The sequence below is a fragment of the Myotis daubentonii genome, chromosome 3, assembly GCF_963259705.1.
Source record: "Myotis daubentonii chromosome 3, mMyoDau2.1, whole genome shotgun sequence".
Taxonomy (NCBI): Eukaryota; Metazoa; Chordata; class Mammalia; order Chiroptera; family Vespertilionidae; genus Myotis; species Myotis daubentonii.
Genome location: NC_081842.1, coordinates 122,138,525 through 122,160,526, shown reverse-complemented (window position 1 = coordinate 122,160,526; position 22,002 = coordinate 122,138,525). Strand labels below are relative to the sequence as shown.

The window sequence follows — 22,002 nt, the reverse complement described above, 5'->3', positions numbered from 1 at the left end:
CTTCCTCCTTTCCACTCTCTCTAAAAAGCAATGGAAAAATATCCTCGGGTGAGGATTAACCAAAAAAGAAAAAAGAAAGAAAAGTATTTTTTTCATCAAGGTAATACGTGTTTTAAGGAAATTGAACCCAATACTGTCAAACTTTAACTCTGTATGAAGAAAAGTTTGTAAACACTGATACCTGAGGGAGGTGTAAAATTACTTAAGGACATGTCGAAGAGCTAAAAATCGCTTTGAAACTCTTTAGTATGCAAAGTTTCTATATTACTTGAAAAGACTTGCTTATGTATACTTGCTGAGCAGATAGAGCCCCTAAAGCACTATGATCCTTTATTTCCCCATTATTTCTATTTAGTTAGCACTTAGCAAATTCAAAAGTATTCGAATCTAATATTCTGGGGCTCCTAGTTGCAAACTACAAACATTTCTAACAGCTCAGAGCATTCTTTAGCTGCAGCCTCTCTCTGGTGTTCCCACAAACTATTCAGCACTTGATAGGGCTGAAGGGCTGGGTCTCCTATGAGACAGAGCAATACATAGACTGAGAAAGGTAGACCCCTTGCTGGCTGCACAGAGATGAGTTACCAGCAGACAGAGGGACACCAGAGGCCACAAGGGGCTCCATCTCAGGCGTGTGCCTTTTTCCACACACAGTTCTATATTACATTTCACATTCAGGGTACTAGTTAACCTATGTCCTCTCCCCTTTATTCTCTCCTTTAACAACAAGGACAAAATCAAAGAGTTGTGGTATAGATTTCCTTGGGTCCACTAGACCTGCTAAAGGAGAAGAGGGAGAGAAAAGGAAGGATGGTTACACTCTCCTCAGATGTGTATCCTGGGCTGGAGGAGCTGCCCAACACTAGGACAAGTTTTGTATTTTTTTAAGCAATTTTTAAAAATCTGATTTTAAGGACACATATGACAACCAGGAAGGAAGCAGGCTGCTAAAGCAACCTTGCTAAAAAAAAATGCACCAGAAGGAGAAAGTATTTAAAAAGCTATCAAGCCCTAGCCGGTTTGGTTCAATGGATAGAGCGCCAGCCTGTAGACTAAAAGGTCCCTTGTTCCATTCTGGTCAAGGGCACATGCCCAGGTTGCGGGTTTGATCCCCAGTAGGGGACATGCAGAAGATAGCCGATCAATGATTCTTTCTCATCATTGATGTTTCCATCTCTCTCTCCCCCTCTCCCTTCCTCTCTGAAATTAATAAAACTAAATAAAGAATAAATAAATAAATAAATAAATAAATAGCTATCAAGATGAGTGTTTAATAACATACATGGCCCATAACATTATTTTTAAAAATGTCTTTATTTATCAACTACTTAAAACATCAGATTATCACAAATATAAATCTGTGTTAAAAAGCAATTTACATTAACATTTATGGCACGATTATGTACAACCATTGTCCACGGAATGATCAGCCTTGTTCTCAAGACACCCCTGCCTAGGATGCTTGGTGACAAGACCGAACCGGCACAGCACTGCGCTGAATCTATGGAACCGCCTGGTCTTATCCACCCTTAAATCAGGGGTGCAGAAGAGTGAACCCCTCTACCTATGAGGTCCCTTCTATCCCAAATAGTCTAAAGCAATATATGAGTTTATATGGAGGTGGATTGGTCTGCTGGCCTTTCTTCTCTCTTCCACATTTCCTCTCTTCTCCTCCACTTCAGCCACCCTTCATATATTTGCTTTCCTTAAAGCAATGAAAATAAAGGCCAGGAAATTTGACCTTCACTACATTCATGTGGACAAGCTATTCAACAACAGTTAAACAATGAATGAGATCCTCCTGCATCAACACGGATCGATCTCAAAGACAGGGGTGTGAGAAAAGCAAGCTGCAGAACAGTCTAGGTGGCAGAACAGCCCCAATGCAACATTTACTCATCTATTTAAATGTTGCATTAGGTGTGCCATAAATCTGTCAGCTAAAAACAACTTAGGGAGATATATAATAGAAATATAGCCCTAGGGAAGCTCACAGCTTTCAGAAAAATGCTCACCAGTGGAGAAAGGGAAGAAATGTGATCAAAGAGGAATGAAAGGGGATTTGAACTGTGTCTGCATTTTACTAAAAAATTAGCTGATGCCCTAAAATAGTTTTTGACCTTCCCTGATGTGGGAGTGATCCTTGCCTCTCAATGCCTACCCACCCACAGCTCAGCTTCTCAGACAGAGCCCATACCAGACCCTGCCTAAGATTCCCAGAGCTGGTCCTGCTCTGGGGCCTCTATGTAGTGATTGGGAAGAAAACCTATTCATGCCTCAGCCCAGTGCACACCTTTCTCTGAACACAAACCTGACAGCCCTATGCTCAGGTGATAACCACATGGTCATGCTGCTCGCTCGTCCCACTTAGGATTTTAAATGTTCTCTCCCAGTGGAGCAGTCTCTTCCTGGCTCAAACACAATGGTCTTGCTGGGTTCTCCAGAGGGTGACTAACTGTCCTGTTTTGTCTCAGACTCAAGTTTTTCATTTGAAATGAGTTGGTCACCTTGTTCTCTAAAGCTTTCCAGAAAACATCAACTACTGCCTACAGTTTAACTAAATTCTAAGAATAAGAAGTAGGCCAAGAAAATACACCTGTGAAACAAATATTTTTTGCTGCAAGCTAAAATTTTGTTTTTGTTGTTTTGTTACTCCTCTCCTGAGGATATTTTTCCATTAATTTTTAGAGAGTGGAAGGGAGGAGGAGTGGGGGAAAGAGAAAGAAAGAAAGGGGGGAGAGAAACATCTATGTGAGAGAGGAACGTTGATTGGTTTCCTCCTATACACGTCCTGACCAGGCCAGGGATGTACCTGCAACCCAGGTAAGTGCCCTTGATCAGGAATCAAACCTGAGATCCTTAGGTATGCAGACCCATGCTCTAATCACTGTGCAACACTAGCCAGGGATGCAGCCCAAGTGCCTAAACTCTTTTACAGCATCTTTCATTGACAACAAACTAGTTTGTTCTGGTTTGCTAATCCCATTTTATCAAGTCAGGGAAGGAGGCATTCCTTTCCAAAGTCCTCTGCCAACTGTTAGGAGTCTTCACCCTGAATATTTTGTAACTGGTTCATTCACTAGCCATACTCTGGATCCCTTGAAAATACACTCAGCGTAGTAGAGTTTATTAATGGGAGAGGAGAGAAGTGGCCTAAACCAACAGCATTTTCCAGAAAACGTAACTCCTGTGTTAAAGCAGATTAGTATTTTTTAAAGGAGATAAAAAGAAGAAGAAAATAATTCTCACAAGTGATTGAAACTAAGGATCTACTTGGAAAATTAAGAAGCTACAGCCCCCGGGCAGATCCCACAGAGCCTCTCAAAGTGTGGGGTTCACTGCTCACGGGGAGGAGGGCCCCACTCAGGCCTGGGTCACAGTGGTGTTTGTAAAATCTTCATTTACCGCAGAGGATAATATACCCCAAACACTTAGCATCTATAAGATGTATAAATCACCGCAGTTCACGGGAAACGCAATCTGCTGCCCACAGGTATTCATCGGGACTGGCTTGCAAAACACCTGGGGCTTACTAACTGTGTTGCAGTGGAGTCTACAGCAGAGCTTTTAAGGGAATGAGGTAAACCTGTATGGCTGCATTAAAGGAGCACACAGTGAGTGCGCAAAGTAGGTGCATTGTTTGTTGAATGATAAAAAGTATAGATTAGAGCAAGAGTGGCATGTATTTGAAAACGACCAACTCTTTTGTTGAGCCTGAAAGTAACAGCAATTGTTTTATAGTTTGATCAAAACATTGGATGTTTAAATATCTGTACTTTTTCAAAAACAAACAAGTAGTCAGGCTTATGTAAGCAAGTGGATATCTTAGTGATTCTATAAAAAGATGTATTTTGGAAAAGCCCAGTTTTGTATTTCCCTAATAATTAATGATGAACATGTCAAACCATTATTGGCATGAGGAAGCATATAATATACAAAATAAGCAAAAACAGCCCACTGAGTCTGCAGTTATGCAACCCGTGAAATTCCGTCATCATCTTTCCTAACAGAGTTCACCAAATCAAAAAGCACTGGCTCCTTCTCTTAGTGTTGTCATGGATAACTCGCTGATAGCCAAACAAAACAAAGAGGATAAGAGGGGAAATGTCACTGAGTTTCCAAAATATAGCTTTAGTACTTGGATTGTGGATTTTTTTTCTTCTTTAGGAAAAAACAATTTAAGCAATAATTTCTACAGAATACGACTAAGGACAAAAGAATCATAATCAATCACTACTAGATTGTAGGACAGGTAAAAATGTAGTACCCAAGTGGATCTGAATCTAAAGGCAAGGGAAACAAAAGGAAAAATAAACAAATTGATTACATCTAACTACAAAGCTTCTGCACAGTGAAAGGAAACCACCATTAAAACGAAAAGGCAACTTACTAAATGGGAGAAGATGTTTGCAAATCATATATCTGACAAGGGGTTAATAGCCAAAATATATAAAGAACTCATACACTACAAAAACATAAAAACAAGCAACCAGATTTTAAAAATGGGCAGATAATCTGAATAGACATTTTTTTCCAACGGAGGCATACAGATGACCAACAGGCATGTGAAAAGATGTTCATCATTAATTATTAGGGAAATACAAAACAAAATCACAATGAGATATCACCTCACTTCTGTTAGAATGGCTATTATCAAGAAGACCATAAAAAATGCCGCAGAGAATTTAGAGAAAAGGGAAGCCTTGTACACTTTTGGTGGGAATGTAAGTTGGTGCTGCCACTATGGAAAGTACTATGGAGATTCCTCAAAAAATTAAGAATAGAACTACCATATAACCCAGCAATTCCACTTCTGGGTATTTATCTGAAAAATACAAAAAACACTAATTTGAAAAACACATGGTCCCTATGTTCACTGCAGCATTTACAACAGCCAAGAAATGGAAACAGCCTAAGTATCCATCAGTGGACAAATGGAAAAAGAAGATGTGGTATATTGTTTAGCCATAAAAAAGATAAAAGCTAAAATTTTGCCATGCACTATAACATGAATGGACCTTGAAGGTATTATGCTAAGTGAAATAAGTCAGAGGGGGATTAACAAATACCATATCATTTCATTCATATGTGGAATCTAAAAACAAAAACAACCAAATAAACAAAACCAAACAAAAACAAACTCACAGATTCAGAGAACAGATTGGTGGTTACCAGAGAGGAAAGGTGTTGGGGGGGCTTGAGTTGGATGAAGGGTTTCAATTGTGTGGTGAAACATGATAACTAAATTTTCGGGGTGATCACTCACTTTGTAGTGCATACAGATGTCAAATTACAATGCTGTACACCTAAAACATATATAATGTTATGTAGCAGTTTTATAAGGATAAAAAAATGTACCACTCAGGGTAGTCCTAATGCTTTTTGGCTCAAGAAGTTAGTAACCGAGTCTACCAACTGGCTTCCAGGGGCACCTGAGAGGGAAGCAAACAGGGCAGAAAAAATGGCAGGGCATCGGGGCTACCTGGGGTGAGACCCAGGCCAACTGGGGAGATGGGCCACCCAAAAGCTGGAGGCACTGTGGCCCAACCTCAGTCAAAGACTCCTTTCTTTCTATAAGCAAGCATTTTCTACACAGCAGGAATATCTCCTACATGTATTAATTTGTTTCTTTTGTGAGCAGAGTAGCCTCAAATTTAGATTTTACTTCCCTGAGAAATAATACAACACTTAAGTGCTTTCATCACTCTATTAGTGGTCAACACTGAAACACAGGTTTTCTCAGTCTGCAAGAAATAATCCCCATCAAATAAAATATAGCATTTCAGCGACTGTAAACACACCCTTTGGTTGATTTCACAGTTATCACCAATGTTGGCAATCTACGGGAGACCCTCAAGACCACCATCCGTTATTTTGGAATAAGCTTGTCTGTCAATCAGATGGAGCTGATTTTCTACACATATTCCTGCTGAGATTCTTCTCAAGTGTCGTCAAAAAACAAAAACAAAACAAAACGAGGGGGGTTCAATCAGCTGTGCGGTCAAAGTCAGATATTTATAATGAAGCAGAATCACTGGACGTTTCTCATTCTTGAATGGAGGAGTGGCGAATGGATCTGTGATAATCCTCTGGACTGCTCATGTGTTCAGGTAAATCATAGCCCCTTAGGAAGTGTCCACTGTTTTGCTGAGCGAAATAATAGAGCTGTCTGGCCAGTAGAGGTTCAACCTTTAAAAAGGTTTGAAGAAGACATTACTAAGATATTCTTTTTAACATCCTGTAATTGGCTCACCATTAAATAACTCAATATATGTAAGAGTGTAATAAAGTCAAGTCTAAATTAGGGGTTATAACATAAAAAATTTTATACTTGGGGCCTTTTGAAGAACCAATTTTTGTTCATCTTTCATACATCAAGCTCCAAACAGAATCTATTTAATTATGGGTTTCAATTGAAGGTAAAGATGATACTTTTAAATAATCTGTCATTAGAAATTTACATTTAACTGAGACTGCAACAAGTCAGGTAAAATGACCAAATTAAAAGGAAATTGGAGGTCATATTTAGTGAATTTAGGCCACTATGACAAGGATGAAGGGGATCATCCTGAACAGTCTTACAATTCCAGGATGACCTAGACCAGTGGTTGGCAAACTGCGGCTCGTGAGCCATAGGCGGCTCTTTGGCCCCTTAAGTGTGGCTCTTCCACAAAATACAGACTTCTGCGTATGGGTCACGATGTTTCAGTCGCACTGCACATGCGCGCCTGCACGTGGTATTTTGTGGAAGAGCCACACTCAAGGGACCAAAGAACTGCATGTGGCTCGCAAGCCGCAGTTTGCCGACCACTGACCTAGACCATCTGTGTTTCTTAACTAAAGAGAAAAGAAAAAGAAGCAACATTATCAACAAAATTGCTATTGTGGGAACATTTACTTGTTCCCAAATTAATCCAATTTGTCTATTAGTGTTATTGCATTCGATATTAAAATTTAATTTTCAGCTTTTCCTAAATTTACAGCATCTAAAAACACCAAGTGCTTTCAGTCAATGGTGCTATTAAATTGAGCCTTTATGTTATTTGATATACAGAAATTAAGCATACTCATATGAAGAACCGAAAATAACTTAAATCCATAATAAAAGGAATAGGATCTCCTGGGCACCCCCCACCCCCACCCCTCAGTCCTTGGTGGCACCACGGGGTACAAGGTGACTTCAGGGGTCTTCGCATGGAGAGCCCTTCCTTGCCTAATTATAGGAAAGCTAATACATCCAAAACCCTTAGAGTCAGGTTGATGTGGGAGTTCATTACCAACTTCTTAAATGTTATTTATCAATCCCAGTTTAGTTCGTCATTTAACAATTCCAGTTGTTTACAAGATTATATCAGTAATTATATCAATCATTGGCGAGGATTCTTGAGAAACATCTGAAGTCCATAGGATTATATTTTATTGGTTGTTTTGTTTTTCATTTAACAATCAAGAAGGGGGACTGCATGTTTAAGATTAGGATAGTGTTTTATTTCAGTTTTTAATGAGAAACATTATCAGAACTAAAATATGAGCTGAATTTTTATATTATTTGGTATCATTTTTTACCTTCGCTGTTTATTATTTGGGCCCATTAATAACTCTTGAAGGTATATAGAGATGCAATGCAAAATTTTCAAATTCAAAAGTCCTAGGTATTCAAAACTCTTTTCTGTGGCAAATTAATGCTAAATGTTATCAATATAAACCTCTTTTTCTTTGTTTTTTATGAAACAGGTGTTTACTTGCCACAGTTGAACCCATCTTAAATTCGGCCTCAGGATATTGCAATGGTCTGATCTCCCTGTATTCCTCCAAATATCATTTGGCTCTTGTTTCCAATAATTATAATTTTTAAAAAACAAAAATCCAGAAATAAAAGGATTTGGGAAATATTTGAAGGCGCTACAAAATACACATTTGGGGAAAACTCCATCAAATAAATATCAGACAGCATTTTGATTGCAATATTAAACTGAAGAATTTTAAAGGACAACTTTTAGCATCAATCCTTTTAAATCCTTATAAAATGGAACTATGACAATTTCCTTGAAAAATAAAAAAGAGGAGACAAATGAAATGGTTGGAAGTTAGCTTCCTTTTTGAGGAGTGGATTTCCAAGACTGGAAACAGGACGCAGTCTCGAGGCTGCTCTCCTGCACATTCACTGAGTTACAGCCCTCCCTCCCTGTTTACTTTTCATTTGAGACTTCTCTAAATAGACCCCTGTCCTTGGTGAAAAGTAGGGAAACAATCATTTAAATGTGACTAAATACTCACGTGAGCAGTAATGAGTTTCCTTTGTCTTTGGGGATCCGGAAACTCTTCCCCAAAGCACAGAGTTACCTGGAATCTTGGCAGCGGACGGCCATGGTGAGCAAATGCTTGCAGTTCTGAAGAAACCCCATAAGAAAAAAAGAATGCTCAGAAACCCTCATCATTGAGCACACCAGGTTAAAACAGGCAGCAAAAGCTCCATGTTGATTCTTAAGACTAAAACAGGAATGAGTACTCTTCACTTCTCTAAGAGGGGCTTTTAGCCCAGATGCAAAATTGCATGTACCTGTTCCTATTTGTGCTTTCCTGAGAGGGTGCAGGTCTCACTTGATTCTTCATGGGAATAAGGCTTGGAGGTTAAGAACCTTGCTTTGAGGTACTGAACCCATGAGGATGCAAAAGGTAGCAGAAAGGAGTGAAGGAGAAGAAAAAGGAAGAGAAATATAGCTATGTGGAGCCAAAAGAATAATTTATACAAAGAATAAGTTTTCTTTTAAAACAATCAGAATTTTCTGACTACTTTCAGGATTACTTTAAAAACCTCCTCTCAAAGCTGCTGATACAATCCATTGTCTGTCACCCGGGACTCTGTGTGACTTGGGTACCACAGACAAGGTCTGTCACCATCCTGGAGACTGAGCCCAGTTCTGGGCAGTGGCATCCCACGTGGCACAAGGCCCAAACTGTGTGACTACAGAAGATTTTTCGCCTGCTTTCTGGGACAGACGATGGTCTGAGATGGGAAGGGTAGCCATGAAGACTAGGGGCTTCCACCTACCCTAAGGATGCAGAATGGAGAACAGAACACTGTTGGAAAGATGTGTTCAGCCTCTGGCGGTGAACATGTCACCCACATTCAAGGTAACTCTCATGCCTCTAGTTGCTCCTGTTCTTTCCACTAGACTCAAATGTCCCTTCTGTCAAAGAAGGGCGCTGACAGTCTCTGCCGTGACTTCTGTAGAACAGCACCTTTGCATCTTTATCAGATCCACACCCTGGCAGTGCCTCTGGGGCTGTCCCTGGCAGCCTGCAAATCCTGAATGGGTAGATAGCAAAGATTTCCATTGCTCTCTTCAACGGAAGAGCAGATTCTAGCTAACTCACTGGACTGACTTCCTGCTTGTTTTTTTCTTCCAGAATTCAAATGAAACCTCACCAACTTAGGATGTATAAAAGGCATTTACACCACAGAGGCCGAAGATTACGCCTCCACAAGCTCATTAGGATGGCACATTGGTATAGTCCTGCCTCCTTGGCCTGAAGGTGCCCTGTGATTGTGCAGAAGCTGGTCTACTTGGCTTGTGACTATAGGCTCCTCCCTGCACCTCAGTGAACACTTCCAGGTAAAAGCTTGCTGTGGACAGAAAGCACAGCTCTGGAAGAAGGGAAAAAAACAAACAAACAGGTTAATCCTTGCTCACAGATAAACACCAAATTCTAGGCAAGTGAATTTGCAGCCGAGGATGCTGACAGCTGGAACGTCATACCTGCCACTTGTTGCCTGCATCCACCTCTCAGTTCACTGTGACTCAAAGAGGAACTTACTGCCTCGTTAGAATGAGAGGCCTCTACCTTCCTACAAGATGCCTCGTGAGAGAAACTCAGAGAAGAGCCATTTCCCTGGGTGCCTTAATGAAAGCCTAGCCCTATGGTAGCTTTTAGATCCAAAGAGACCAGGACCCACAGTCTTGGAGGAGATCAAACCCAGTGGGTGCATTCAGACCCCACTCTCAGGACTCCACCATGATCACCATGCTGGGCTCTGGACAGAAAGAATCCTCACAGTGCTGCAGCTCAGTTAGGAAGGGTTGTTCAGAAGCAGGTGGTCTGTCACCCAAGGTGCTGCCTTAGGGAACCTGACACAGTGCTCCCTCTTCCTGTCACACCTCTGTGGCAGGGTTAGTCATCTAGCGAAATACTTGTTTCAGCACCGAAAGAGAATTTGAATGAGCCTAAGCGAATTTGGGCAAGTTAAACCTAAAAAGTTGAGCAACGGTTAATGTGCCAGAACGTTTTTATTGCAAATGGACTGACTTAAGAGGAACGTTCAGGGAAAGGAGGGGCACAAGAAAACCCGAAGACACAGGTGTTTCCAAAGGAGGCACTTTTAAAAAAAATTGGTTAGGGCAAGGTAGAGAAAGAATTGGTAATTAGTGCAGGTTACAATAGCTTTCTCCCTCCCAAAGAGGCAGCGTCCATATAGATGGCCACATGAACACTTCAGTTGAAACTTCGGTAATAACTTGGCCAGCAGTTTCACAAAAGCCAGCCCAGAGCTAACTTAATTGTCATGAAATCAAAACTAGGAAAACAAAACTTCCTGGTTCTGGAAAATATGATTTGAGACATACATATATAGAAGAAGCTCAAAGCCTTCTTATAATTTCCCTTCAAAATCAGTTCAACACACTATCCTTGGTCCCATCTGCACATCTCATAACCAAGAATGTCACCAATATACTTCTCACAGTTACATTTTTCCTACGAACTTTCAAAGAGCTGAAATATCCACAGATGTGCCTGCTCAGATTATACTGCCAATAAACCAAGAACCTTGTTACTAGGTGACTACTTGTTGAATTCCAGAATTTCAAACCATGAGCCTGAACCACATCCCCCTGAGCAATCACTCTCCTCTTCATACCCTTCTGCTGATGGAAAGGAGCTGGTGGTAAAAGGAGAGGTGAGATGTGAACTAAACAAGAAACCTCTTCTGGGATCAGGATTAACAGAAGGAGACCTCTGCCTGGGCGAGTGGCCTGCTGTTTTTGACCACTGCGGCAGACAGGCCAGCACCACCTTATTCTCCCTCTGTAGGCTCACAGGGTTGAGGTGCTGCATTCTAACCGATAATGAGGTACATTACCTGATAAGAACTGCTGTGTGTCAAACAGCTTGCAGGTCTGATCTCTCTCCAGCTTGTTGGGCCGGTCACTGCACAATGCCAAGGGCCCGTCCCAGTAGATCCTGCTCTGGCACAGTCTTTTGGCATAGAGCCCATCAGGGGCCATCCAGAGGACCACACCCCTTTCCAAGTGACTTAGCAGTTTCTCGATGTTTTTCCTCTGACCATTGTCCTCTGGGTAGGGGAAGAGGACTTGGTCCAGGTTACTGGCATCATAGGTGTGCCCGTGGGAGATCCGACAGCCTTCGGGGCTGGCCGTGGTCAACTCTTTCACCAGGACTTCCCGGTAATACAAGCAGATGTGGAGTCGGCAGTCTGCAAACACAGAGCATTTGGGGTCAGTGCTAAGGGACCAAGAGCAGTGCACACCCCTCATGATGCCAAACTACCATCCAAAGTACAGTATTTGGTGGGACACTGCTGCCCAACATACTCCATAGAAAGTAAAAAGTTCCAGTGTCTAGGAAGTCTGAGATCTGTGTGCCTTTCTCTCACTCCTGGAGATTCACAGTGAGATGATAGAAAAGGCCCACAAGTCAATTGGATGTTGTCTAACTCTGCATTTCCCCCATTTATGTGAGGGGGGATTTTTTGGGGATTGAGGGAGCATAACTTTCATTAATTTTCAAAAAAGTAGGTTTGACTATTTTTAGAGAGCACCACAGTAAAGAGCTTCCTCTCTCTCTCTCTCTCTCTCTCTCTCTCTCTCTCTCTCTCTCTGTAATGGTGATGTCTAAAACACTAAGTCATGTACCACTGAACAAAAATTAATCTTTAGGCATAACAATCAGTTTTGATTTTGGAGAAAATAAAATCCAAGTTTAATTTCTACTGGCAAAGAGAGTATAATGACATTTTGGGGCGGCGGGGGGAGGGGGCAAATATATCCACCCATCTGAAACTACCCTAAAATATCAATATGATGCCATTAGGTTAACACACACACACACACACACACACACACACACACACACTGAAGTTTCAGGAAGGCTAAACACTAAGTTAACAATGTTGATCTCTGGGTACTGAGAATGTTATGTTTATTTTTCATTTTTGCTTTTCTGATTTTTAAATTAGTTTTTTTCACAGCATATGTACTACTTGTAAAACAAAATTAATTGATGTGGAAAGAAAGAGCTCAATAAGGCAAATGTTCTCAGAGTAAAGTCTGCTGAAATCCCACTAGGCTACATATTTAAGTTTGAAAATAATTCTAAAATGGTGCTTTCTAAAACATTAAACAAGATGAACTCAGTTATAAAATTTTGCTGATTCCAGAACTTTCTTTGACTTATGACCTGCAGACTGAAAGGACCAACCTAGGATGGCAAAGGGCCCCTTAATGAAGCACAAGGACTTTGTGGATAGGCATCAGCTACCCTTGTGCAAATGTATGGGTTTAAAAGGAATGATAATTGCAGTTGTCTAATAAATGCACTCAAGTAATAAATCTGTCTTATGCATTCCAAAAACAGAAACCCACAAACCCTCCTATTCCTCAATGTCAGGTTTTGAGACTTAACCCACGTAATGTCTCAATTCTCCACTTCAATTTCTGCTGTTGTAAACGTTGGCGGAGAGTGAGCTGGGAGAGCATACCCTGAGGAGAGTGGGCGTTGGCCATTAGAGGTGACTTGCAGGGTAGGTTTCATTTCATTATATGTCATCAAAAATCACAAGGTCACAGTGATACAAATACCTGTTATTTCCTACTCTTCAGGCACCCACACAAGTTGTAGGCGCTTAAGAAAGCATTTGAAAGTTTCTAAAAACAAACACAAGCCCTTCTACTTGGAAAATCGCCTTCCTCCATCATTTAGGGACATCTAGGGAGAAGGCAGCAGCCTCATTCAGAACTTTGGAACCAAAAAGGGTGAAGTCACAAAAACTCCAGCTCCCCTTGCAGAGAGAAAGGTGCCCATAACTCGTCTCTCTGAAACCTTGAGAATTTAACTGATTCTGTCACTGGTTTTTAAAGCTCGAGGGGGAGCAGAGGAGAACCTGGAAACTTAAGCTTTACATTTTTTAATGTAAAAAAAAATCTCATTTTAAAACAATGCAACACATTACCTAAAAAATAAATATGCACACACCACATCGTTAGTACACTTTGAGGTCCCTCCCTTAAACAGGTGGCATCTCCAAGGTGCCAGGACTCTTTTAGAAATGAAACCTTGAAAATCAAATCTAAGCCATATTTTCTGCAAAACATATCTCAGTTCAGAGGAAGGCCTCAATATGCATGCAACTGTGATGAAGGCAAGCAGCCAGAACTAGAGTCCCCGGGAAGCTGATGAGAACACTGTTTGTGGCTAAACCTGGAAGGATGATCAGCTTTTCAAGATGAGAAGCCCTGATGCTTTTTTCTAAGAAGGTATACTACATTGTGACGCTGTTAGCTGAAGAGGGGCCAGGTAAATGAAACCGGGGTGTTTGCATATTCTAGGAAATTCAGATAGATGCCAATGAAGAACATAAAATGACTCATCCAGCGCGTAGAATTGCATCAGAATCCTACACTGGCTTTTTGGTGCTAACTTTTCTAATGTTCCTCACCCACAAGGTGGGGAGTCAGGAGTGTCCACACACATACGGGCACCAGCTGGAGGAAAACGAGGGCCCATGGGCTGTGCTCACCAACCTCCCCATCAAATCTACCCAAAAGTGAGGTGAGCACCGTAGGCACCAACTTCCCTTGGGCGCCTCCAGACCGTAAGCCACACTCACCTGAGAGGGCCAAGGCTTCGGCAGACCTTATGCTTGGCTCAATGGGGATTCCAGGGGCCTGGGACTCAGGCGGGGCACAAGCATAAAAGGTTCCTGTCACCTGGCAACCTGTATTTGTAAATAAAAGTCAGAGTTTGTACACAAACAGGGAGGCCTCCTCTCCTGAGGTGTGACTATTAGCCCCTGGTGGGGGTGCGCCAATCCTGGGAGGGAAGGGCTTCAGGGACCTTTGGAGCTGACCTCTGGCTCTCCCAAAAGGCCAAGACAAGCTCAAGTCCAATGGGAAAAACTAAAGTGAAGGAGGAAGGAGCCTTTCACAGCTTTGGAAGGAAACTCAGAACTCTCCTGCAGTCATTTTCTTCCTTTCCTTTCCTTTCCTTTCCTTTCCTTTCCTTTCCTTTCCTTTCCTTTCCTTTCCTTTCCTTTCCTTTCCTTTCCTTTCCTTTCCTTTCCTTTCCTTTCCTTTCCTTTCCTTTCCTCTCCTTTCCTCCCCTCCCCTCCCCTCCCCTCCCCTCCCCTCCCCTCCCCTCCCCTCCCCTCCCCTCCCCTCCCCTTCCCTTCCCTTCCCTTCCCTTCCCTTCCCTTCCCTTCCCTTCCCTTCCCTTCCCTTCTCTTTTTCTTCATTCCTTCTTTCCTTCTTTCTTTCTGTTAGTTATCACCTTCATCACCACACATAATTATCATTGTGTGTGTGTGTGTGTGTGTGTGTGTGTGTGTGTGTGTGTGTGGTGAGAACACTTAAGATCTGCTCTTTTAGCAACTTTCAGTATCATACAGCATCGCTAAATAGTCACCTCGCTATACATTAGATCCCCAGAACTTACTCATCTTATAATTGGGAGTTTGTACCCTTTGACCACATCCCTCCATAACTGATAAACAGGGAAACTGAGACTCAGAGAGATGAACTGATTTAGCCCTGTTCACACAGCATGTTCACAGCAGAACTGTGAGCTCAGGTCTACACGAGTTCTCACGTCAAAGAGCCCAGTTAGAAGCTGCACTTTATTTAATGTCAACAAATGCTTCAAGCTATGCTTGCCTACCTGCCTTTCTGCATAGCTCTGGGCATTGTCTCCTTACTGAAGTTATTAATTCAACAGAGCCTGATACACTGGACATAGGCCTGAATTCCAGAGACCGTTTAATGTTAGCTAATCTTCCACTGTGAACTAGAAAACCAACCCTTGCCGAAGTCATTCTTGAAAGCTAATAAAATGGAATTCTGAGTTCTTCTGTAAATATGCTACTCAATACAGATCTTAAACTTCTTCAATGCCATTCACCGAGAGGTCTGAACAGACTAGAAAAACAGGGACTGACCAAGTAGTTCCAGAACATACAAAAGAATCTGTGTGCTGATCCATTTCAAGATTTCTATTTAAATAGCTAACGCAAAATTCTAAAAGCCTGGTCCTGGCCAGATAGCTCAGTTGGTTAGAGTGTCATCCCAATACACCAAGGTTGTGGGTTCCATTTCTGGTCAGAGCACATACAAGAATCAGGCAATGAATGCATATATAAATGGATCAACAAAATCAATGTTTCTCTCTCTCACTCTCTCTTTGTCTCCCCCACTTCCTCTATCTCTCAAATCAACCAATAATTTTTTTAAAGTTCTAAAAGCTTGTGTTTGCTGTATTGAATACATCACATGAAATTTTCTCTTCACTTAACTAGTGCTTCTGCTGAGAGAGCTCATCTTGATGTCTGGGGACCTTACGGGCATGGAATTACAGCTCATCCAGAATGAGTAAAGTCTTTTGGGATCCAAAACCAGCACTACACACCCTGTGGAGACTGTTATGTTACTTATTTCTTTATTCCCTTATTATCACCTCTAATCCCAGGAGCAACTACAATGGTACAACATTGTTTAAGCGAAATATACTAGCTCAATAATCTCCTGGTGGCCCTGTGGAGAGAGGGACTGCGCAGAGCTGGAATAAACCCATTTTACAGATGTGGAGACAGAAACAGACTAGCAAAATTTTGTGGCCTTCAGTCAATATTAAGGGACAATCCAGGAAGAAAGGTTGCTAAAATCTACTCTTTCCCCCCCCCCGCCCCCCCCCCCCCCCCCCCGCCGAGGGTTAAAAGTAAAGCCTAAGATTATTTGGCAAGGATAAAAAATATTAACCTTTTGAACAGGTAATTTAAAAAACATGCTAATCAGTTTGACATCTGAAACTGAATCCCAGCCCTTCACTTTCATAGAGTACATTCTGTGGGCTTGCCTCTATAAAAAATGGAGCAGTTTTTAGCTATCTGACATCATCTCCATGATGTTTAAATAAGATCTCTCATAAGGTAGTTGTAAGCATAGGTCCTGGCACACAGTAGGCCAGGCATCTATAACCTTTGGCATCCTTCCTCCTAGGACCTTACCATCCCACAGGAGAGGGAACACCCTCATTCAATGTGTGATGTCTTCCCCAGCCGTTCTGATAAGGGGAGAGAGTTGTGGTCCACCCAGAAGGACAGAGCAGGAGAGACCAGGGCCCGTTCGCCAGGTGCACTCTGCTGGGTCAGTGGCAGCCACAGCAACCTGCCCCAGCACGGTCCTCACCATTTTCACAAGCTGGGCCTTGCCAGTGGTGGCTTCGAGGTCCAAAGGTCACAGGACATTGATAAGGGATGTCAGGGTGGGGCTGGTCAGGGACGTACTCCCTCCAGCTTCGGTCGTGAGGTGGCATCATGTAGTTATGGACCTGCTAAAGAGATGAAAGCAACCAGATCAGCAAAGAACAGTTCGTGGGCATTGGAAAGGGAAGCAGATTCGTTCATATCCTCCCCAACTCCTCAGGCAATCTTTTATTTGGTGGGCAGCCAAATTGTTTTATCATCTGAAAGACCTTAGAGTAAATGGCTCATCACACTAGGTCAGTGGTTCTCAACCTTCTGGCCCTTTAAATACAGTTCCTCATGTCGTGACCCAACCATAAAATTATTTTTGTTGCTACTTCATAACTGTAATGTTGCTACTGTTATGAATCGTAATGTAAATATCTGATATGCAGGATGGTCTTAGGCAACCCCTGTGAAAGGGTCGTTCGACCACCAAAGGGGTCGCGACCCACAGGTTGAGAATTGCTGCACTAGGTGAAAACTATCCATAAAGAATCAAGAAAGCATAATGGAGACAGTGATGTAAAGTAATGACATATGTAAAGCTCTATAATATGGTTAAACCTGGTGCCAAAAGTCCCGTAAGGAAATTTGCCTTCTCTTCCCCACCAAAGTAAAGACCACAAAGCTGTAATTCACATCAGAAATGTCTAAAGAGATCAGCTGCCCCGCGGTTTCACATGATATAAAGTACTACTTCCAAAACCATCAACTTCCACAATAGGTCTGTTTCCCAGAAGGTTTCAGAATCGGTAGTGGAAGTCTACACCAATAGGCAGACACATGCAGCCCTCCCCTCCTTCCAACCAACCCCGAGAGCTCACTGTAGAAAGTGAGGCATTCATTCAATGCCTAGGGATTTTGTTTAGCTGTTTGACTGATAACAGAAACAAGCTTATGATGTTTTTTCTGTGTGTTCTCCCCAGCCTTCCCTTCCAGAGCCCTGCACCTCCACGGTACCTGCGCTGGGAGTGAGGTATAAGGAGTCGGCATGGCATAGGGGTGGCTCATGGTCATCTGTGGGTCCTCTAGGGCGAGCTGCTTTGCTCCTGTATGTTTTTGCAAAAGGGAAATGGCACAACGTAAAAAAAAAAGGGAACTGACATAACTAAACATCAAATCTTAGAAAAGATATCTGAGGATTTAATTCCTAGAATGCACAAATTAGACATTTGACTAATTAGACTGTTGACAAATTAGACATTTTCCAGAAATTCCCTTGGGCCATTGTTTGACCGTTCCATTAAACTGATTTCTACAAGGTCCTGCTGTGTGTGAAGGCAACTGGTGACAGAAAGGGCCCCACCAGGAAAATGTGCTGCAGAAAGGTCACCTGTATGGTGTGTTACAATGCAGACTCCTGGGCTCTACTCTGACACACTGTCAGAAGGTTGGAAAGAGGGAGTCTGAATTTGAATAAGCAGCCCAGCTGACCATAGTGTATCCTAAAAGTTGACATTTTTATTAATATAAATAGTAGCAATATATGAATATATGAATGCTTCCTTCTGTGAAAGGTTAATCATGAAAAATTAATAAGTACAGCTTTGAACAAGTTCTCCATTTTCTTGTTTGGAAATTTAGCCCATAACTTAATAGACCTAACTGGAAAATACACACATGCACACACGCAGTTGTAGACGTGGAGTGTGAGAGTGTATCCTGCACTAAAACCGCAGGATTGCAATTAGTGACCCAGAGAACTCAGACAATGAACCTGCTGGACTTGGCCATGGGGCAGATGGCCAGCAAGCTATTGAAAACAAAAATAGAAAAGTGAGCTTCAGAATGAACTTAAGATGCTACAAGTGTCAAACTGCCAATATCCTGTGACGCAGATCGAGGAAGTCCCACCTTTTTTGGCTCCCTCAGGAACAATCCTGTATACTTTGTAGGGGTCTGAGATGTCCAGCTGGCTCCTCTCAACCAGTTCCTCAAAGTCATTGCTCTTGTTCAAAGCACACCGTAAACGTGTCTTCCACGTGGGAGGGTCTGGCTTGTCAATGCCTTCTCGGAATTTTCCTTTAAATAGCGCCCAAGCCTGGTGGGAAAGAAAAGGGGAAAAGTTAAAATACAAGGTCTCTTTAAAAGAATGGAAATTGCAATTCCAAAGGAATTTGAAGACAAGTGGTGGGAACATTCTCTGAGTATTTGTGACAGGTGGGTAAGATGTGGAGGATCCCTGGAAAAGGACCTGCTCACCCAGTTTCCGCAGTGGGTTTGATTGGAACTAGGGACAGAGCTATGTGGTGAGCTGTCAGCCAGTTTGAGGTATTCTGAGAGCAAATTCCCTGAGGAAGTCCCCTTTACCTGTGCAGCCCACAGGTGGTGGGGCTGGGCCCTAAGGCAAAGCTCACTGGGTAACTGCTCCAGGAGAAAACAATCCTGACAGGGACCCACATGCACATACGCAGCAAGAGGGAGACCCAGAGAGGGGCCCAAAACAAAGATCCTGGAAGAAGAGAAATATTTAGAGGAGGAGAAAGAGAAAGAGAGAACCCAAGAGGGTGGGGAGAGAAGAGGCAGAGAGAGAAAGACAGAAACCTAGAGAACAGTTGAGGAGAGAGAGAGAGAGAGAGAGAGACTTGGAAAGAGGGAGTCTGGCAAACAGGCAGAGAAATAGAGAGGGAGAAATAGGGATGGAGGGGCCCAAAGAGAGATGGAACCAGAGAGTGTCCGTGCCAGAGAGGGATTGAATCAAAGAAAAAAAAAAATCGGAGAGAGACAAATAGCCAAAACATAGTGAAACATGTAAACAGTTCCTGGGGGGTTGGAGGGGGGGGGGGAGTGACCAGCACACCCACGGGCGCTCACAAAGACAGAGAGACAGAGAAGCACAAGTTGATTAGAGGAGGCAAGGAAAGACCCAGGAGTACAGGAAGCGGCTCCGATGGAAACAGAGAAACCCACAAAAATTCAGCCAAGAACACTCCAGCTACTGTCCTGGGAAGGCAGGCGTCCCTGACTGAGCCTCCGTACTTCCCTGCCGCTGGAGCCTTCTGACTCCCTGAGTGCTTGCTGCTCAAGCCACACGCTCAGAATCGGACCGGCCCTCTCGTTTGTGAAATCACTAGAGAAGTTGAAACTTCTCTTCTCCCGAGGCTTCGGCCCATCCACACCTGTTGCTCCCGGGCCGCCCGCCCTGCTGCGACCACCTCGTCTCGTGGGTCCCGGTGGGTTACCCTTCCCTCTTTGAACCGCGGGCCAGGGCGCACCCCGCAGGGGCTGGGCTCACCGAGGAGCCCGGGCTCGGGACCGTCGGCTCTCTGGGGCCCTCCCCCCATCCCGACCGCGGGCTCCCCACGTGCGTGTAACCTTGAAGAGGGCGGCGTCCTCCTCGCGGTTGTAGTCCTGCTTGCCCGCGTGCTTCCAGGGGATGCGGAAGATGCTCTTCTCCTCGTTCTCCCACACCAGCCCCGGGTACTTGCCGCTGTCGATCTGGTCGATCAGCCACTGGCGGAGTTTCCCGTTGCCACAGCTCACAGAGCTCATGCCGAACTCTCCGCCTCGGCTGCCACCGCCCTCCAGGTTCATGCCCAGCGCGCCGACGGTCCTGCTCTCGCGCCCAGGATCTGCCTCCTGCACTCTCCGCGCTGCAGGTGAGAGGAGAGCCTCCCTGAAGCACCGCGGCACAGCGCTCAGAGCACAGATCCCAAACCACCGTGGCAGTGACCACGAGGCCCAGGGGCTCCGGGGCAGCAAGGCGCGCGCTATGAGGTCGGTGTCATCACAGGTCCCAGAGAGAAGACACCTCAGCTGCCGGGGCTGGTCCCCTTGGCCAGCACAAGCCTGCCTCCTCCCGAGCGCACCCTCCGCGGAGTCTGCTTCCTACTCCACCTCAGACTCTCCATTCTTGTTTCGCACCCCACAGCCCATACACACACGCCAGCCTTCGTTCACACTCCCAAACCCAGCCGCCCCACTTCTTCGCACTCCGCTGGACGCTCACTGACGGTCCCGCTCCTCTTGGCCCACCCGAAGCTAGTATCAGCCCGTTCCCCCTCACTGTCAGTTTCCACTCCTGCCCATTCCCGGTTCCACGCTCCCTGGGTGGCGCGCGAAGGCCGGCCTGCTGCCGGGCGTCCCAGATGCTCAGCACCCAGCAGCGTCCCCTGGCCTCCCTTCTCCGGCGCCCGTGCTCTTTGTCCCAAATGCCCCTGAGCCCTCGCTGGAGAGTAAGGATCAAATGGGCCCTGGGGGCAACACACAGCAGTGGCCCGGCCCTTGGCGAGGAGCGCAGCCAAGTAGCGGGAGACTCCCTGGGCGCGCGGGAAGTGTCAGCCCGGCCTGGAGGCTGGCGGAGGTGGAGGTGGGGAGGGTGCAAGGGAGGGCGAGAGGCCGAGGAGGGCCCGGTTGAGGCAGCCGAGCGCAGGCCCCGGTGCCCAAATTTGGAGCTCCTCCTCCTTCACCACCAGCCAGGGAAACACGCGCCGGAGGTCGCGGTGAGTTCGGGTCCCTTACGAACAAACGAGCAGAAGGAGCCTCAGAAGGATGGGGCTGTCCCCCGCAGGAAAGCCTGCTGCCCTGTGCGAGTGCCTTCGACGGCCCCGTCTCGACCGCCCCTGAGGCCCTGAGAGTCTCTCCCATCTGGTCCAGCGCGTGCCAGCACCTCGCCCCGGCCCGCGCTGGGCGGACCCACAGAATAGTGGGGACACGGGAGCAGGGAGAGCCAGCAGAGGCGCTCGGGCAGTGGCCGGGGTCCCTCCGCAGAGCCCGCACAAAACCTTGGGCCCGGAACACACGGGTGGGCATCGGACTCCCTCAAGGGGAGCGTGCTTTCTCCCGGCTCAGAAGCTGGGGTCCCCGGCGCTGTCCTCCGGGCGGTCCCCGGGAGCTCTGGCCTCTCCCTCCAGGTTCTCTGTCCCGCTAGCCTCACATTAGTGCTCCTGCCCGACCCCAGGTCTTACCTTGCCCTGGATTCGGAGCCGAGGGCAGCAGTGGGTTCCAAGTTCAAGTGGTGAAACTAAGACTCCGAGGTGCGAAAGAGGAACTTTAAGAGCTTAAAAGCCGCGCTGGGGGCGGAGCCTGGGCGGGGCGAGGCCGACTGCTCCCGCCGGGGCGGGGAGGGGGCGCTGCGAGCCGAGAGCAGGGCTTGGAGGGATCCGGGAGCCCGCGAGCGAGGGACGGCGGCGACCCGGCTGGGGACGCCAGGGCCCTCGGATCCCGCCCCGCGCCGCGCAGGCCAACAAGTCGGAGCGCGCGCCTCGAGGACCCTCACTGGCGGTGGTTTCCTGCGAAGGGCAAGACGCGAAATGGGACCTCGCCTCACTCCAGGACCTGCAGGAGGCTAGTCGATAACTAATAACAGCTAAACGACAGCAGTGCGGTTAGGGCGGGAAGTGGGGGGGGGGGGGGGGGAGGGGGGCGTGTAGTAGCGGGAATTTGGTGCGAAGGGGACTTCACTTGCAGAGTAACCAAAGACGGAGGAATTGTCCGCGATGAAGAACTGTGGGTGGGTGGGGGCATCC

At 45.2% G+C, this 22,002-nt stretch overlaps 1 protein-coding gene across 2 annotated transcripts; it reads right to left on the bottom strand.

The window, feature by feature from the left end:
* Positions 1-347: 347 nt before the first annotated feature.
* On the bottom strand, positions 348-21,578 carry IRF4 (interferon regulatory factor 4). 2 transcript variants are annotated; one of them, XM_059688401.1, is made up of 9 exons: positions 21,442-21,578; positions 19,850-20,127; positions 18,389-18,575; positions 17,495-17,583; positions 16,476-16,617; positions 13,907-14,014; positions 11,141-11,494; positions 8,278-8,390; positions 348-6,189 (listed from the first exon to the last, which is right to left on the bottom strand). In XM_059688401.1, the coding sequence occupies exons 2-9, from the start codon at positions 20,066-20,068 to the stop codon at positions 6,046-6,048; spliced, it is 1,356 nt and encodes a 451-aa protein (XP_059544384.1). In that variant the 5' UTR covers positions 20,069-20,127; positions 21,442-21,578; the 3' UTR covers positions 348-6,045. The 2 variants fall into 2 exon arrangements, with proteins under 2 accessions (XP_059544384.1, XP_059544383.1); XM_059688400.1 differs by having other exon boundaries at positions 350-6,189; positions 16,476-16,620.
* Between the last annotated feature and the right edge of the window lie 424 nt (positions 21,579-22,002).